Raw genomic sequence first — 16716 nt, forward strand, 5'->3', positions numbered from 1 at the left:
CGCACATGCGCACTGGCCATTTGCGTGACCAAAAATGGCCCTGGAACGGGCTGAACTGGCCCAGGGAGACTCCGGGGGAGGGCAAGCTGCAGCACCCCCACCCCCCAGGCCACTGAAGCCCTCAGCAGTGGTAAGTCATTTTTTAAACTAAATTTTATCACCCCCTGCCACCATAAAACCAGGCCCAAACTGGATTGACTTCAAGCCAGGCCTGGCTCAAGCTTGAGTCAGCTTGATTTTGAGCCAGCTTGCACACCCCTAGTAGTAGTAGCCCACTATGCTGCCTCAAGTGCTGGCAAGACATAACTTCCCTGGCGCAAAACCAGTCTGCACAGGTCCTCTGTAGGCAAGAACACAGATAACTTGTCCCACAACTTTAGCATAGCACTTGCATACAGAAGCTTTTCTTTGGAAGCGCTGGTGCTACATCATTTAATAAGAAAATTAAGCTTGCTATTTATTTTTCTATTTTAACAAATGAATGACAGAATTGTTACTCTTTTCCATGATGGTGTAAATATTTTCTATTTTCAGTCAGCATGTAGAAGATTAAAAATAGCAAATAGTACAGACACTCAAAATTTATTCCTCAGATCAAGTCTTAACAGTAGCTAAACTAATGCTCCCCCCCCCCCACATTCTGTAACACTAGTTCTTACTAGAAATAATACAATCATTCTGGTTGTAATGATGAGATTTTCTTGACAGGCTGTCAAGTTTCATCAATAGAGAACAACAGCTGATTGTGAAAGATTATATTCCTTTCTTTACAGCACATGACAAGTCATCATAAGTGTAAGACTGTTCTCACAGCTTTAGAATTATATACCTATTTTACACCAAAACCTTCCGATTCCCATGTGGGATGTGCAGTTTAGCACAGCAACTAACGTTTCCATCAATATCAGTGAAAACATGGCCCACTTAATTAAAGAAAAACCAGTCATGCAGGCTACTGTATGCATTGTATTTCTGTACATACAGGTTCATATTAGGCTTCAGTGTAATGTGGGAATAGCCACATCTGGTGCACACAGTGGGAATCAGATAATTGTGAACCGCCCGGAGACGTGTGTGGGGCGGTATAAAAGTGTAATTAATTAATTAATTAAAATAATATACTACATCCATGTCCAAACACAGATCAAAATGAAACACACTGATGCATTTAAAACAAATAAATACATGCACCAAGATGAGCACAGATCTATGTGTAAGGAAATACAGCATGTATACCATCCCATATCCATGGATGTTCACCACTATACTGGGAAGAAGTTCATAAATGTAAGCTTTCCATGTATTATGAGCCAGACCAGTGGTGGTGGGGGGAGAGCAGCAGTGTTCCCTCTAAGGCGTGCATGCTCACAAGTTTTTTTTAATGTCTGCTCAGTTAATTTTAGATCTCGCTCAGGTTGAATCAGGAAGGCCCCACTCTGACTGCACATGTGCACACACTGCCTTGATACTGCCTAGAACAAAACTCATTCCGTGCACAGATGAACAAAATTAGAGAGAACACTGAAGTGCAGTGCATCTGGATTACAAAATTCAGCTGTTTATTTCCCCCAAGCAATTCTTACATGAAGATACATCTGAAAACACAACAGATCAGTATTTGATAGGTGACTCTTTCCCATGAATCTGTTTGCACCAGACACAATGCACAGTTTTGCTTCGATGCATATTTCAAAACACTACTCAACAGAAGTAGATTCTACCTAAATGCCAGGAAAACAATGTAGTTCTGTGGGGGCCATCTATTGTGATGTTACAGCAAAACCTTGCTATCCACCGAGTCACGTATCCGCGATCGGATAACTGACACCCGACAGCATACGCATGTTTAAAACCAGCCAAAAAAGCATTAATTCTGCGTATCCGTGGGTGGCCGGAAATTACCTTGGAAGTCATTTCTGGCTGTCATTTTAAGAAATGTGACTCATTTAAAAAAACAAAACACACATACACACTTTTCCCTATGCTTTTTCATGGAAAAAATAGGGCCCTTTTCTCCAGCTTTCTGAAGCCTAACCTCCCCATTCCCATTGATGTAATGCCTCTGTATTTGTGGTTTTGGTATCTGCGATAGCAGCGGACAACACACACACACACACACACACACACCCTGGATAGAGAGATCCACCTGTAGTCCTGAATCTGTGGTGGTGGCAGCATATTCTCAAGTGTTAGAACCCACCTTAGATTTTCTAATTCCTGTTTCCTCAGTGGAGAAGATGGTGGAGCTGGAACAAATTTGTCTCCTTCATGACTTTTACTGCTGAAATGACAATAGTAGTTGTAACATTAAAAGCTTTAACAAAAGGAAATCCAACAACAGACCTAACAGTGATCCACTTTTTTAACAACCCCAACAAGAACACAAATTAAGCATGTGGAAAAGGCTAGAGGGAAGGAAGGGGATCACGGCACCTTCTGAAGCATGAGACTATTGTCCCACTCTCCTCCTTCAAAAGGCAGGAAGTCCTGAACAAGACAGCAAGGAGTTCTGCGCTCTTCCTACCATACATTTCCTGCTGCTCTATTCCCCTGCCCTCTGAAAAAGGCAGAGTAGGGCAAGTAGGAGTAGTAACAGGAGCGGCTGCCACTGTCTCCAGGTAAGGGGAGATCAGAGGGTTGAATACTGGTGCACGGCGTGCTCTGTACACTGTGGGGGTGGCAATTCAGATGAGTGTGCAACATGGGCTGAGCTGGGGGCAATGGCTCACTACACGGCTTCATGCACTTGGGAGCCTTGGGCCAGGCTTGAAGGTTCCTCGATGAAGATGACATATGCACACCTGCTTTATTTTTATCTATCAATATATATCAATCATAAGGTGCCCAAGGGAAAGATTGCACAAATACTGTGTTACTATAAAAACAGGTTGCTTACCTGTAACTTATGATCTCTGTGGGGATCCATGGTCACTCACAACTGGGTCTTCTGTGCCTGTGCAAGAGGCCCACGGAAGAATCTATAGCTCCATTTAGACCCTTTTAGGCATAGGGATATCGGAGCCTATCAAGCTGGCTGTAGAGCGCCTCCCTCTTCAGTTCCTAAATCAGCCGCTGCGAAGGGACTGACAACATTGAGGGAGAAAGAAATAGCAGCCTAAGCCACAGTTGCACAGGTATATAATCATCATATGGTAAGAGTGCAGAGAGGATGGCCAGGCGGGTGTTGCGGGTGACCATGGATCCCCACCTGTTTTGGAAAGACAATGGCTGAGACTGAGCAAGAGACTTGGCCGTATAATGGGACTTCTTCAGCTTCTCCATCGTCTCATCTGTATCTTTGGAGAAGAGTCCCTCACCATTGAAGGGTAGGTTTTCAATTTTGTCTTTGATGTTAGGCTCAAGAGGTGTGGACCTGAGCCAGGCATGGCGATCAAGCACGATCGACTCAGCCAGGACCCTTTGACTCAGTTTCTATCAGGTGCTTGGCAGAACGAAGGTGTTGCCTTGTCAGATCAGCAGACTTTGAGTGGGTGGACATAAATTTAGCCCTGAATGACTCTGGCAGATCAACAGCAGCATCCTTTAAAGTACCCCAAAGTGATTGCTGATACTTGGACATGCATGCCAAGTGATTGGCAACCTTTAGTTAAAAACCATGAAGAAGAATAAAACTTCCTCGCAATCAAATCTAGTTTCCTTCCCTCTTTATCAACTGGCTTGGAGTGTTTTCGCAAAGACTTAGACACAAGTCTTGGGCACAAACCACCAGTTTGGGGCCGGGTGTTTGAATAAAAATGGGCAGGACGCTTCCTGGATCCTATAGAGGGATTCCAACGTCTTGCAGGGGAGTGTGAAAATCACAGGAGTAGCCCAGGCAGCCTTAGAGGCAGCGACCAGAGCCAGTAGCATGGGCAAGGTGTTAGGGTGAGCTACAGACGTAGATGAAAGGTAGTCACAGACAGGGTCTTTGATGGTGGCCTCGGGGGGGGGGGGGGCTCCAGCCCCAAAGCTTTAGCCTTTTCCTGTATTTGCATGCAATAAGATTTTGTTTCTTCAGCCAGAGAATTGGAAGACACATTTGCCACATTATCATCTGGGGATGTGCCTAGAGGGACCTTTGAGACATCCAAGTTAGAGCAATAAGACGATTCACCATCTGTATCTGGATCCTCAGGGCCAGAGGCTCCAGGGTGGGGCTCCACAGAGGCAACAGGATCCCTAGGAATACCCGAGTGTTCATGAGTCACGGGGCCAGATCCCTCAGAAGGACCGGTGCAGGTGTTACTGGCGGAGGCACAGGCGTAAAGAGCCCTAGGTGCCAGTGTAGCAGGCCTGGAAGGAGCAGCAGGCGTAGCAGGGTGCTTAAAGGAGTCATTAGCATCAGGGGTGTGAAGTACTGAGATAACCCCCTTAAGTGGCATCGACTTCCATAGTCTATATTCTTCAAAATCATATCAAAGTGCCTGAGAATTGTAGAGCGTGTGACTGGAAGCGTTCCCTTGGCCTCAAGTGAACTGAGTCACAGGCCCAAGGGGAGCTATTGTAGTCTAGCGGGTCCACAGCGATATGAGAGGCAGAAAAGTTGAAACATTCCCTCAATGGCATAGTTGTAGGACAAACAGGTGTTGAAGTGGTAGGGACACCTGATGGGGTTTCAGGTATTGGCAATGGAGAGCTTAATTCATCATTGTCAAGACCCTGAGACAAGGTAAACCCCTTGAAGGTAGAGCCTGAAGGTATGGAGTTAGCTGAACCCAGCATTTTTTCCAATTAGTGCCTAAGCAAGTGCATGAAGGGAAGGGGAATCCAGGGTAAGAGTAGTGGTTGTCAACATCTGGCGTGGTGAAAGGCACACAGGAGAATGAGCCAGCGTCGAGTAGTGATAGGTAACAATTGGCGAGGGTGGTCTCAATGGGACAGGTGAAAGATGCTGCAGAGAAGCTGAAGTCGCACTGAAGGAAACCAGTGCTGTCAGCACCACAGACATCGCAAAAGCTGTCAAATAAGTTACCGACACTGAAGCAGGTGGTCTTAATGCCGTGGAGGATGAATGTCTCGGAGCCGGAACAGACAAAGTCGAAGCCAACGCCTGTTGCGTCAACGGGGATCACCTGGAAGAGTCCACTCCCTTCGGCACCGTGGAGGCCAAAGTCGAAGATCTGGACTTGAAAGGCCTGGATGAATCAGTCTTGGAGATTGGAACCTGAGGTGAAAATGAGACATCTGGCTATGCCATGGAGGGCGATGGAGTCTTAGCTGGAGTAGAGACCAAACAGATCAATGACAGCTTCCAAGTTAGAGCTAGGGAAGATGACGACACTGGCTTTGCACTTTTCTTATGCAACTCCTCAGCAGACCGATGTCAGTCATGCTTATGTTTGCAGAAGTGCTCACAGCCTCTATCCAAAGGCTTCTTAAAGCAAGTGCCCCATTTTTTCTTGACACTGATTGCAGCAACGCTGAGGAGGAAGTCAACGGCATCAGGTGGCTAGGCACCGCGGACTTTGGAGGCGATGGGGGGCTCGGCCTCAGGGTGCCCGGATGGAATACATTTTCATAAAGAGAGGCTTAAAGGCACAATTCCCTGCTTAAACTGGTCTCTTTTTTTGGATGAAAGACAGACCTTGCAGATGCTAGTATTATGGACTATTGCCCAGACAGATGAGGCAGTCAGCGTGGCCATCCAAGGAAGGCATGGGTGCCTCTATAAGTTGCACACCTCTTAAAAAGTTTTAAAGGTAGACATAGCCAGAGTCAAACACAGTCCAAGGTCAGCCAGATCAGATTAAAAGTACTAAATCCAGAGGAAAAAGCCAAAGAGAAAACACAGTCCGAGGTCATAAAAATCCAGTAAGGTAGTAGGTCCGACAAACAGAAGAAAGGTCAAACGCAGTCCAGGTCAAACACAGGGAAAGCACAGAAAGCTGTCAGAAAAACAATCCGAGTCAAAAAGCCAAGAAAACAGTCCAAATAATACATTCACTTTCTCACAGGAATGAAGGGAACAGGAGCAGATCCTTTGCGAGGCACCACAAGCCGCAGACAAGAAGGAATTGAAGAGGGAGGTGCTCTACAGCTAGCTTTATAGGGTCTGATATCCCTGCGCCTTAAAGGGCCAGAGAGTGCCTAAATGGAGCTATAGATTCTTCCGTGGACCTCCTGCGCAGGCACAGAAGACCCAGTTGTGAGGGACCATGGATCTCTACAAAAATGATATTGTAGTCACAGAAGAATCCCTGCCTTTAAATAAATCTTTTAAATAAATAAACTTTGCAAATAAATCCCTATTATGTCCAAAGTATACAGATTCACAAGTGAAACCAAAATTAGGTTTTATTTTAGAACCAAACAAGAACTACAGTGAGGGAAATAAGTCTTTGATCCCCTGCTGATTTTGTCCATTTGCCCTTTGACACAGAAATGACCAGGCTATAATTGGAATGGTAGGTTTATTGTAGCTGTGAGAGACAGAATAACAACAAACAAACCCTCAAAAGCCCAGTGCCCAAAAGTCAGCGATGGATTTGCATTGTAGTGAGGGAAATAAGTATTCGATCCCCTATCAACCAGCAAGATTTCAGGCTCCCAGGTGTCTTTTCACTATATGCAGGTAACGAGCTGAGATGAGGAACACCCTCTGTAAGGGAGTGCTCCTAATCCCAGCTTGTTACAGTACCTGTATAAAAGACACCTGTCCATAGAAGCAAGCAATCACTCAGCTTCCAAACTCACCACCATGCCCAAGACCAAAGAGCTGTCGAAGGATGTCAGGGACAAGGTTGTAGACCTGCACAAGGCTGGACTGGGCTACAAGACTATCGCCAAGCAGCTTGGTGAGAAGGTGACTACAGTTGGCATGATAACTCGCAAATGGAAGAAACACAAAATAACTGTCAATCTCCCTCGGTCTGGGGCTCCATGCAAGATCTCACCTCGTGGAGTTGCAATGATCATGAGAACGGTGACAAAGCAGCCCAGAACTACACGGGGGGAACTTGTCAATGATCTCAGGGCAGCTGGAACCATAGTCACCAAGAAAACAATTGGTAACACACTACGCCGTGAAGGACTGAAATCTTGCAGTGCCCACAAGGTCCCCCTGCTCAAGGCAGCACATGTACAGGCCCGTCTGCAGTTTGCCAATGCACATCTGAATGATCCAGAGGAGAACTGGGCGAAAGTGTTGTGGTCAGATGAGACCAAAATCGAGCTCTTTGGCATCAACTCAACTCGCTGTGTTTGGAGGAGGAGGAATGCTGCCTATGAGCCCAAGAACACCATCCCCACCGTCAAATATGGAGGTGGACACATTATGCTTTGGGGGTGTTTTTCTGCTAAGGGGACAGGACACCTTCACCGCATCGAAGGGACGATGGACGGGACCATGTACCGTCAGATCTTGGGTGAGCACCTCCTTCCCTCAGCCAGGGCATTGAGAATGGGTCGTGGATGGGTATTCCAGCATGACAATGACCCAAAACACACAGCCAAGCCAACAAAGGAGTGGCTCAAGAAGAAGCACATGAAGGTCCTGGAGTGGCCCAGCCAGTCTCCAGACCTTAATCCCATAGAAAATCTGTGGAGGGAGCTGAAGATTCGGGTTGCCAAACATCAGCCTCGAAACCTTTCTGACTTGGAGAGGATCTGCAAAGAGGAGTGGGACAACATCCCTCCTGGGTTGTGTGCAAACCTGGTGGCCAACTACAAGAAACAGCTGACCTCTGTGATTGCCAACAAGGGTTTTGCCACCAAGTACTAAGACATCTTTTGTGAAGGGATCGAATACTTATTTCCCTCACTACAATGCAAATCCATTGCTGACTTTTGGGCACTGGGCTTTTGAGGGTTTGTTTGTTGTTATTCTGTCTCTCACAGCTACAATAAACCTACCATTCCAATTATAGCCTGGTCATTTCTGTGTCAGAGGGCAAACGGACAAAATCAGCAGGGGATCAAATACTTATTTCCCTCACTGTACATCATTCTCCAGTGGCAGAATCTTTCTTCAACAGCACCTGTACTTACTCGATTTTATTTACAGATAACTCATTTGTGTTAAATTCCTTCTCACTGCACAGTTTTAGTTGTTCTAACAGGAGCCATGGAGTCTCTGTCTATAGTAGCTGTCCACAGTTGTGCAAGACAGTTCGGTAAAACAAGCATTAGAACATCAACATACACTTACCTGCATGTCTCGTTCTCACTGTTCTCATTGTTCCCTCCCAACTGGTTGCCAACTTTAGATCCATTTTCCTGCTTTGGTTCCTGCTGATCTTCAGGAAGCAGCAGCAAGGCATTTCTTAGGCAAATGGCTGCAAATTCTATGCTGGCTACAGGAATAGCTGAAGATTGACCATCACTTTAGGAAAAAACAAAAGTCACCAAAGTAATATTTACTTTATGAAATGGCTGGATATTGCAGATTGTTACATCTCTTATTTGTAAGCAATGACAGTTTATCTAAATTTACTTATCCTGTGTTATGCTTGGCTTTTATATGTAGTTCAGTTTTATCTGAACATATGTCAATGAGGAAAAAAGACTATGTACTACATTAAACATAAGCAAGAATTTTGAAATTGTAGGTGAAAATGTCTGGACTACATCGGCAGGGGTGGGGAGGGTGGGAGGACACACCAGCAGCTTTGTATGTGAAATTTTAAAACAAGGCAGTATAGGGGGTATAGCCAAATAAATACATTTGTGTCTTACAGAAGTCTCAAAAATTCTGTATATATGGATTCCTTGCAACTTTTAAAGGCAAGACTGACATCATCAGGCACATATTCCATATTCTACAGTTCCAGTAGGGGAAGATAATCATAATTAATATACATTATTCCTTAAATTACGGCATCAAATAAGGACTGTAGTTATTTATTCTCTGTCCTTGAGATGCCTGGGACAACCCTCCTAACAGTTTATTAATCTGACTATATTTCATACCCCAAAGCCACAGCAAACTAGAGAGAGAGAGAACACACACAAACATTTAAGCATTAAAATCCCCCTACTGGGCATATAAAGTATCTTTTCACATTTGCAACTAGCCACATAATTAGCTCTATACCAACCGTATGCTTAGACACACACACACTTCAGAGGTTTTTCTAGCCAACTACCAATTTCCCTTTTGGAGAATGGCAACAGAAAATTGCACAAAGTACTTACTTATAAACAACATTTTGTACAGACTGTGATGCTAAGACTATTTTACGATGATAGCCTTGACCTACAATGGATTGTACAATGCCCTTTTTGCTTGGAAGACCCTTTGTTTCCTGTTCCGAATTCTAAGGGGGGAAAAAACATCAAGAGGTATATTGCCTAGAAGAAGGCTGGCATTTTCTCTATTACTATTTACTACCTAACACAAAAGTTTTGGACTAACATTTTACTACCATCTAAATAAAGCATTTCTTCAGTTGTCTTACAAACAAGATCCCATGGGCACAGAATCCAAGCCAAGGGTTATCCTTGGACTTTTGGTCAGCTCATTTAGCCACCTTTGTTAGAACTCCCATTCCAGTAGGCATTAATCCGATGTTATATTGTAGAAGTAAACAAATGTTGTTTCTATTACAAGAAATTGAGAGCCACCAGCAATGCAAGTGCTGCATTGCAAGAACCGAGTGGGGGTGGGTGAATGACTGAAACTTGTTTACTAACAAAAATAGCTGATTCCAACAAGCCACCGGGGGGGGGCGCTATTCAGAATCATTCTTTCAATAAAATTCAAATGCTTTTTAACACTTGGCTCCCGTCTATAGAGTAAAAGCATTGCAAGTTGTCCATCTTGATACCTAAGCAGCTGATGATTTAGAAGAGGACTGTAGGACTAATTACAACTCCCAGAACTACACTTCATTGTTCTGTGTACTTCTAAGCTACTTCTGATTAGAAAGAACCCCAAGCTCATCTTACTCCTTTATTGGCAGCAATGCAGCATTCCGCTATTCTTAACCAGAGGCGAGGGTTCGAGTGATAAACCTGGACAGCTTCTATCAGGCATTCAAAAGCAGCTAGTGGCCTTCCAATGTGTAAGAGCTGGATGCCACAGTTATACAGTAACTCATAACGTTTGTTAGTCAATAAGGTGCACATTGGTCGTCCTGAGAACTTTTTGCCTGTAGGGAAAAAGAAACCCAGTTAAGAATGCCATTTAAGAGGACAGGAGCCAAAAGGACATTACTAAATAAGGAACATATAAGAAAAGATTAAATGAACCTTGATCAAAACGACTGACCAATCATCATGGAGCTAACTTATACTAGTGCTGAAATCATCATTTGGATGTGAACCACCCTGAGCCCTTCTGGGATGGGCGGTATATAAATGATCAAAATAACATTTTCATTTAATAAAGTGATCTAAAGTGTTCATTTGTTTGGCACTACCCTGCAATTCATATTTTGTAGACTGAGAATTTGGGATCAGATAGCCCTATTCAGACATTATGTTGCACATGTTTTCCCCCGCCCCCTCCCCCGGACACCTGAACACAGCTGCATGTTTGTGTGTGAATGACTTGTGTTCATTTTAAAAGTAATCCTGCGTACAGGTATCTCAAATGCATGGTACAGACATGAAGTGTACTGCTGTATCCACGTTCACCATATGATGTGAAAACATACAAAATATGCATACAGAAGTGTGCCTGTGTAGACTGTAAACAAAAATTGCACAAATTTTGATCAAGTGTGTATAGGGCTACAGTGAGTTTCACATGGCCATCCAAATGAGTCTGTGACAGAGAACCTGAGCTCAATACTCCTAAGGTCCAAGGACAACTCTCTCCCCATTAAGTCACAATGGCCAATTTCAAAAAAGCATTCCCATTCATTCAATCAGAGACTGTGAGAATGGGGCCAACTCTTGTTACAACTATCACTCAGATTAAGAGGACCAATATATACTTTGTGCTCCACACACTGGTGGTGGAAAGATGTTTTCAGTACTAATGGTTGCAAGACCTTACTTAAGATGTATGCATGTACTTTTAAAGCAAGATCTTATAATCATTTAAAAAAACAACTTTTCTCGTCTTCTCCCCATCATCAATGGCAGTGACGCACAGTTTCTCAAACCTAAGTATAATATGCCAGACTGCTGGAAGAAGGAATTTGGGGAAAGGGTCCAGGATGTTGGGGAGCACCTGTGACTGCAGAGTTTGACTTCAGATTTCTCTGCAGCTTCAGAATTTTTCTCCTCTCCACTGTACCCAATGCTGCTGGCAAGCAGAGTGTGACAGAATGCAGGATGTGGTGTCCACAGCATCTGTGGTGGACAACAGAAAACTGGTCCATTTCCCACAAAAAAAGCTGCAACTATCCTGGGGCAGGAGCCAGAGGGCAACATGTCTTATCTTCTAACCACCCTGTGGCAGAGGTGGCACTAGGGCAAAGTGCATTTTTGGGTGGGTGAGCTCTGCCCCACATGCAGGATTTCCATAACAGAAATGTGGGGCAAATACCTTAGGGGGGGCTTGCTCCCCCACCACAAGTTCCCCCACCACCTCTGTGGAAGGATTAGGCTGATCTTGTTGAATATATCACAAGTTCCCCTTCATTTTTTGTTTCCCCCACTTCTTCCCCATGTGTCCTATCACTCACACATTGGAAGCAATACATTTTTTGAAAAATTTTCAGATAGTACTATCACTCTTGCCTTTGCCCGTCACCTACTGTAGCAGAGTCGTCTCTCAGGCACACTTAGCATGGGTTCCAATCACTAATCAAGCAGTTTTATATTCACAAATGAAGAATGGTAGAAAGTGTCAAGTGAGACTCTTTCCATGCATGCTTGACAGTAAAGCACACGGCTAATAAGGGTGGGATTTTAGGCACATAGATCGATTCCACAGCCCGGATGGCACATCAAGCCTACCTTACCTGGGTCTGTACCACCTGTTCCAAGTTGTGCACAGGCATTATCATTTTCCTGCAAAGCCTTTTTAAAATAGAAAATTCCTAAGTTGTGTTTCCCCATTGCAAAATGGATGCATCCAAGATTATTCCAGAACATGCACCGTAAGCATTCACCTAAGAATAGTTAAAGGGGAAGAACATAAAATTTAAATTCTGGGCTATAGGTAAAAAGGTTTCTAAGATTTTTTGATTTTTTATTTGCTTATCTTTAGAGTCACAAGAGTTAGATACTAACCCACACTAAAGGATATCTATATTCCTCAAACAAAACACTGAAGTACTTTAGATAGAACTGCTCATCCAACTACAAACTAAGGCTAAAAATATGGTAGCTTCTTCAAATAGAAGCCAATACTCAATTTTCTTTAAAGGCCATATTTTGCAATTCTCAGTGTGACTGTAGGCAGACAGATTCCAAAATAAAAGCATAATATTTACATGGGATTAGTGTGGCAATTATAAAGCCACTGCCATCAAGATACATTGTTTCATTCCCTAAGCAATTTAATGAGTGACAAGACACACTGAGAATACCTTCTATGTCATGTTTTAGAAAAGCAGAGTGTAAAACTACTTTGCCTGATTTCACTTCAAAACAGGTAGACTGAAAGTTCTTGATGCTTCATATGTAAATATTGGCAGTCATAACAGATGGTTTTTGTTAGGAGAAGTTCTTAGATGACATGATGTGCCCAACATTTTATAAATGCAATACAAATTAATCCAATTATATATTGGGTGGGGAAAATAACTAATCTCAGCACTGGAAAGGAAGCATTATCTATTCAAGTTGTGGAGCTTTCAAACTTTTGAACAAGTATAAAATGATCAAGTCAGCAGTTACGACCAACAACACACACAAATGTAAACTGCTTCTGGAGGGAACTAGCATATTAATTTAAAATACGAAGAGGATTCAGTGAAGCAACGCATCTTATTGCCTCCAAAAACTGTTGGAGCAACTGACCGAGCCACTATCACAAGTCAAGATGATAAAGCCAAAATTAAGCGGTGAACCAACATCCTCCCCAGTTTAAAATCTGCAAGAGCCCAAAATAAGATGCTCTTATTGGGAAGCTTCATTACAAAAGGGAAAAATATTGCCATTTCAAAATATGGTTTCAGTATTCTAGTGACAATAGTACTGATTACTTAGAAACCTTTAACTGATCTCTGAAATCTTGCACTTTAGTTTTGAAACACAAACCAGTATTAAGAAAAAGAATACATGGATGCCAGTTTGCTAGAGAAACTTGTATCCACACAAGCAATTCACTTTGCTTTAGGGAAAGCAAATGAATGTCAAATGAGGTCCTCTTTTGCAAACATACATGCTTGTTTTACCTGTCTTCATAAATCCTGGATGTTCAGCAATGTTTGAGCTGTTCAACAGCTTTACTGCTTTCCGATAATTGCCTCTTAAATACTCAAAGTTGCTTTTCAGAAAGAGAGAAGGAGCAGACTGTGAAGAGAACAGAATCCATGGTTATCCATATCTTTGAGTGAGAGAGAGCTAGAGCACACCTTAATACTCCCAGATATCTAGATAGAAAGAGAAGATACAAAAGTAGGTAATCATCCCTACACCCAAAGGCACCACTGATCACTCCGGATCCTCAAGTACCACAGTGGTCTGGCATTGGGTTGACCTACACCCAACATAGCAGGTGCTCATAAAAACAGAGATGCTGCTCATACAGAAGGAAAAACTCTACTAAAAGCACTAGGATTCAGAAGTGCAGAGATGAGACTGAGTGGGAAGTAATGAGAAGGGTGGGGGGATGGTGGGGCTGGGAGGTGTTTTGAGCCTTTTGAAAGACAAGCAGTTCAGATGATAACTAGTTCAGGAACACCCTAACCCCATTTTATATAGAAACAAGAGTCCCATCCATGTCCTTTTTTCTCAAATCCCAAGATGAGGTGAAACTTGCTTCGTTCCAGTCCCTCCCCTCAGCTTCCTGATCTGCCCTTCAAGTGCAATAGTGAAAGAAATAAACTTTTTTAGAAATATAGGCCTACTTGACTTATGGCAAAATGGTTGTGGGTACTTACATTTCCAGCTGTGTTCATAACAGACTTGATCTCTCTCTTGCATGCTTTTAAAGACTTCATCTGAATATATGCTCGCACCTTGTACTGTTAAAAATTTACATTTCAACATTACGCTGAACTAAAAACATAACTGCTACTTAGAAAAGCTTTGGGTACCACAGTTGGCATACATTATATTATGACATTAGTAGATGATACTAATAAATTTGATGATACTAATAAAGATGATACTAATAAATAAAGTTTTCTGAATAAAATGTCAAGCTTCTTAATGGACATTTAAAGTTAAATGATTTTGACCTAACACAGACTTTAAAGAATATGTCTTCAACAAGGCTGGTAATTAAAGTTAGATGCACACCAGCAATTTGCTTACTAGTATCTTCTCCCAGTCTAGGCAATGTAGAGGAAGTGCACAGCAAAAAGAAGGGAAAAATATATACTTATGAACTATGGACCAATTATTGTAATATTAGAATAAGGGCCATTTCACACATCTGAGCTGACTGCTTATTTTATCCACATCACATTTATGGTATCATGTAGACATAACCCTTATGCCACCAAGGGTGTATACCAACACAGTTAACAATGACCGATCTTTGCAATCAGAGCTGCAGGAAAAAGCACAGCTATGATTGCCAAAGCAACAGCTTTTGCACTAGCTGTTATTTATGTACAGCCTAGTCCACAGTGTATGCACAAGAAGGACTACAGAAGAGAAATAAGCACCTAGCGCACACACATCAAGCAGCCCCAAGTCAGTTCTGATTTTATTTTACTTTGTACTATTGTATAGCAGAATGCATGCCTTTCAAAAATGACATGTTCAAGAAAGAGTATTAGATACTAGATCTAGGGTTCTGGGCCTTACCTGATGTATTTTAGACTTAGCAGCTTCTGTCAAGGTACCACTTTCAGCTTTGTGATTGGAAACTTCCTTACCAGTATTATTACCTGTCTGGTCACAAACAGAAATGTGAAACAATGTCATCAGTTTTTGAAACCAATGAACATATAATTTGTTACATAAGAGAGTTTTCAAGATACTCGCTCCTGAAATCTCTTCTTGTGAAAGAGTACGCTTCTCCCTTAATCATGTTACTGATGGCATTATCATAAAAACAGTAGTTTCTTGCTTAACAGTTGCCCGATCATCACATGATAAGGCACCTGTGCATCTAAAGATCACTCCCTGTGCATACAAACTCAGTATATAGGCCACCAGAAAAAGAGGCAGATTAGCTTCAAGAATGAGCCATTCTATAACATTTACTATTACTTTATTTGCTAATGTAACCAGTTCCAATCCAAACTAGATTAATTTCAGAACTACATTAATTTCACTCAGCTCAATGGTAAGGATTTTTGATTGACTGATTAAGTGCCGTCAAGTCGGTGTTGACTCTTAACAACCACATAGATAGATTCCCTCCAGGATGATCGTGTTAATTTTACAGTGTTCTCCCATACCCACCTCATGTTTCCCATTTTTGTTGTTTCCACCTTGTGAAATCATTTTTTCCAGTACAGCAAGCAGATGCAGTGCTTTCTCAGCTTGGCAGGTCAGCAGGTATAGGTCTATAAGCAGGAAGCATACTGCCTGGGCAAACTTCTCCTCTACATAAACATAGAAGACAAAAGCAGACACATTTAGCTTTTCTTCTTGAGAAACAAACTGATGATAAAATCATTTCCAGAGGATTTTATTATCCTAACATATACAGATCATAATGTGTTGTGAAAGTCAAACGGAATAATTCCAGTTTAAATAGTATCCTTTGCAAAGTGTTCAATGCAGCAGACTATCACAAGAAATACACATAATTACACTTTAAATTCTGCAGCTATAAATAGGTAATTGAACATTGACAGCTATGAATGCAATTGTCTATTTGTTCCTGTGACTATGGTATGTGTGCAAGGAACAGTTGCCTACAAATTGCAATCTATCCAAAGGGCGGGGGAATAGTACCAGGAATGTTTTCCCCTTCTTGTAACATACTTTAAAGAATTATTTTTATATTCCAATTTAATATTTTTATTATGTAACTCATTTATAGTCTTAGATTGTTTTAAATCTTTTGTAAACCACCATGTTTACATGGTGTTTTGAATGAAATGTTTTGAATGAAAAGCAGTATAAAAATTTAACAAACAAATGATAAATACCAAAAGGTTCTATGAACTGGTAAAGCTTCTCTCCAACTATTATAGCTTCAGTGTACTGCCGCAGGTGATACAAAACAACAGCTTGATTGTAGTAGAGCATGCTGTTTTCAACATCATCTAAGCCATCCATTTCCTCGACAGCTGAGTGAACCTGTAAGTTGCAGAGGAAGAAGGGAGAAACCAAGCATAGCCCTAATTGACTCAGTCCTTTTGTAATGATGACCAAGTGAGGACACAGGTCAGATACAACAATTTGTACTACAAATTGGTCCAAAGCACAAAATGCAACCAAGGCTTCACAAAGCATTCAGGATATCATCAACAGAATGTAGTTTACTAAAATCAAACAGCACAGTAAAGAAGCTATCATTACATAGGAGCATGTTTTTTTACACAGGTACTACAGTTATGTTACTTATTCAGTATTTTCTATCCTACAGCAGTGGCAAGCAATACCTACCAATGGCAAAGAAAGTGCTTAAGGCTCATATTGACATGTGAATTCAAAACCCTGAATTCCATTTTACTCACCATTCTTTCTGAATCAACATTATTTCACATATTTAACAGCGACTACTGCTGTTTCTGATCTTTCCCCCTCTCT

General features: G+C 42.1%; 1 protein-coding gene across 5 annotated transcripts in view; it reads right to left on the reverse strand.

The window, feature by feature from the left end:
• The window catches only part of CNOT10 (CCR4-NOT transcription complex subunit 10), a 35742-nt gene that overhangs the window by 11727 nt on the left and 7299 nt on the right, over positions 1 to 16716 (reverse strand). For 4 of the 5 annotated variants that reach the window (XM_053262987.1, XM_053262992.1, XM_053262989.1 and 1 more), the window contains 10 exons: positions 16113 to 16263; positions 15418 to 15560; positions 14815 to 14901; positions 13941 to 14024; positions 13233 to 13350; positions 11853 to 12002; positions 9886 to 10088; positions 9133 to 9254; positions 8147 to 8320; positions 2201 to 2281 (listed from right to left, as the gene is read on the reverse strand). In XM_053262987.1, coding sequence (XP_053118962.1) covers positions 2201 to 2281; positions 8147 to 8320; positions 9133 to 9254; positions 9886 to 10088; positions 11853 to 12002; positions 13233 to 13350; positions 13941 to 14024; positions 14815 to 14901; positions 15418 to 15560; positions 16113 to 16263 — 1313 coding nt within the window. The remainder of the gene's footprint in view (positions 1 to 2200; positions 2282 to 8146; positions 8321 to 9132; positions 9255 to 9885; positions 10089 to 11852; positions 12003 to 13232; positions 13351 to 13940; positions 14025 to 14814; positions 14902 to 15417; positions 15561 to 16112; positions 16264 to 16716) is intronic. The other variant, XM_053262988.1, reaches the window with a different exon arrangement.

This window comes from Hemicordylus capensis, chromosome 6, assembly GCF_027244095.1.
Source record: "Hemicordylus capensis ecotype Gifberg chromosome 6, rHemCap1.1.pri, whole genome shotgun sequence".
In the NCBI taxonomy this organism is placed as follows: Eukaryota; Metazoa; Chordata; class Lepidosauria; order Squamata; family Cordylidae; genus Hemicordylus; species Hemicordylus capensis.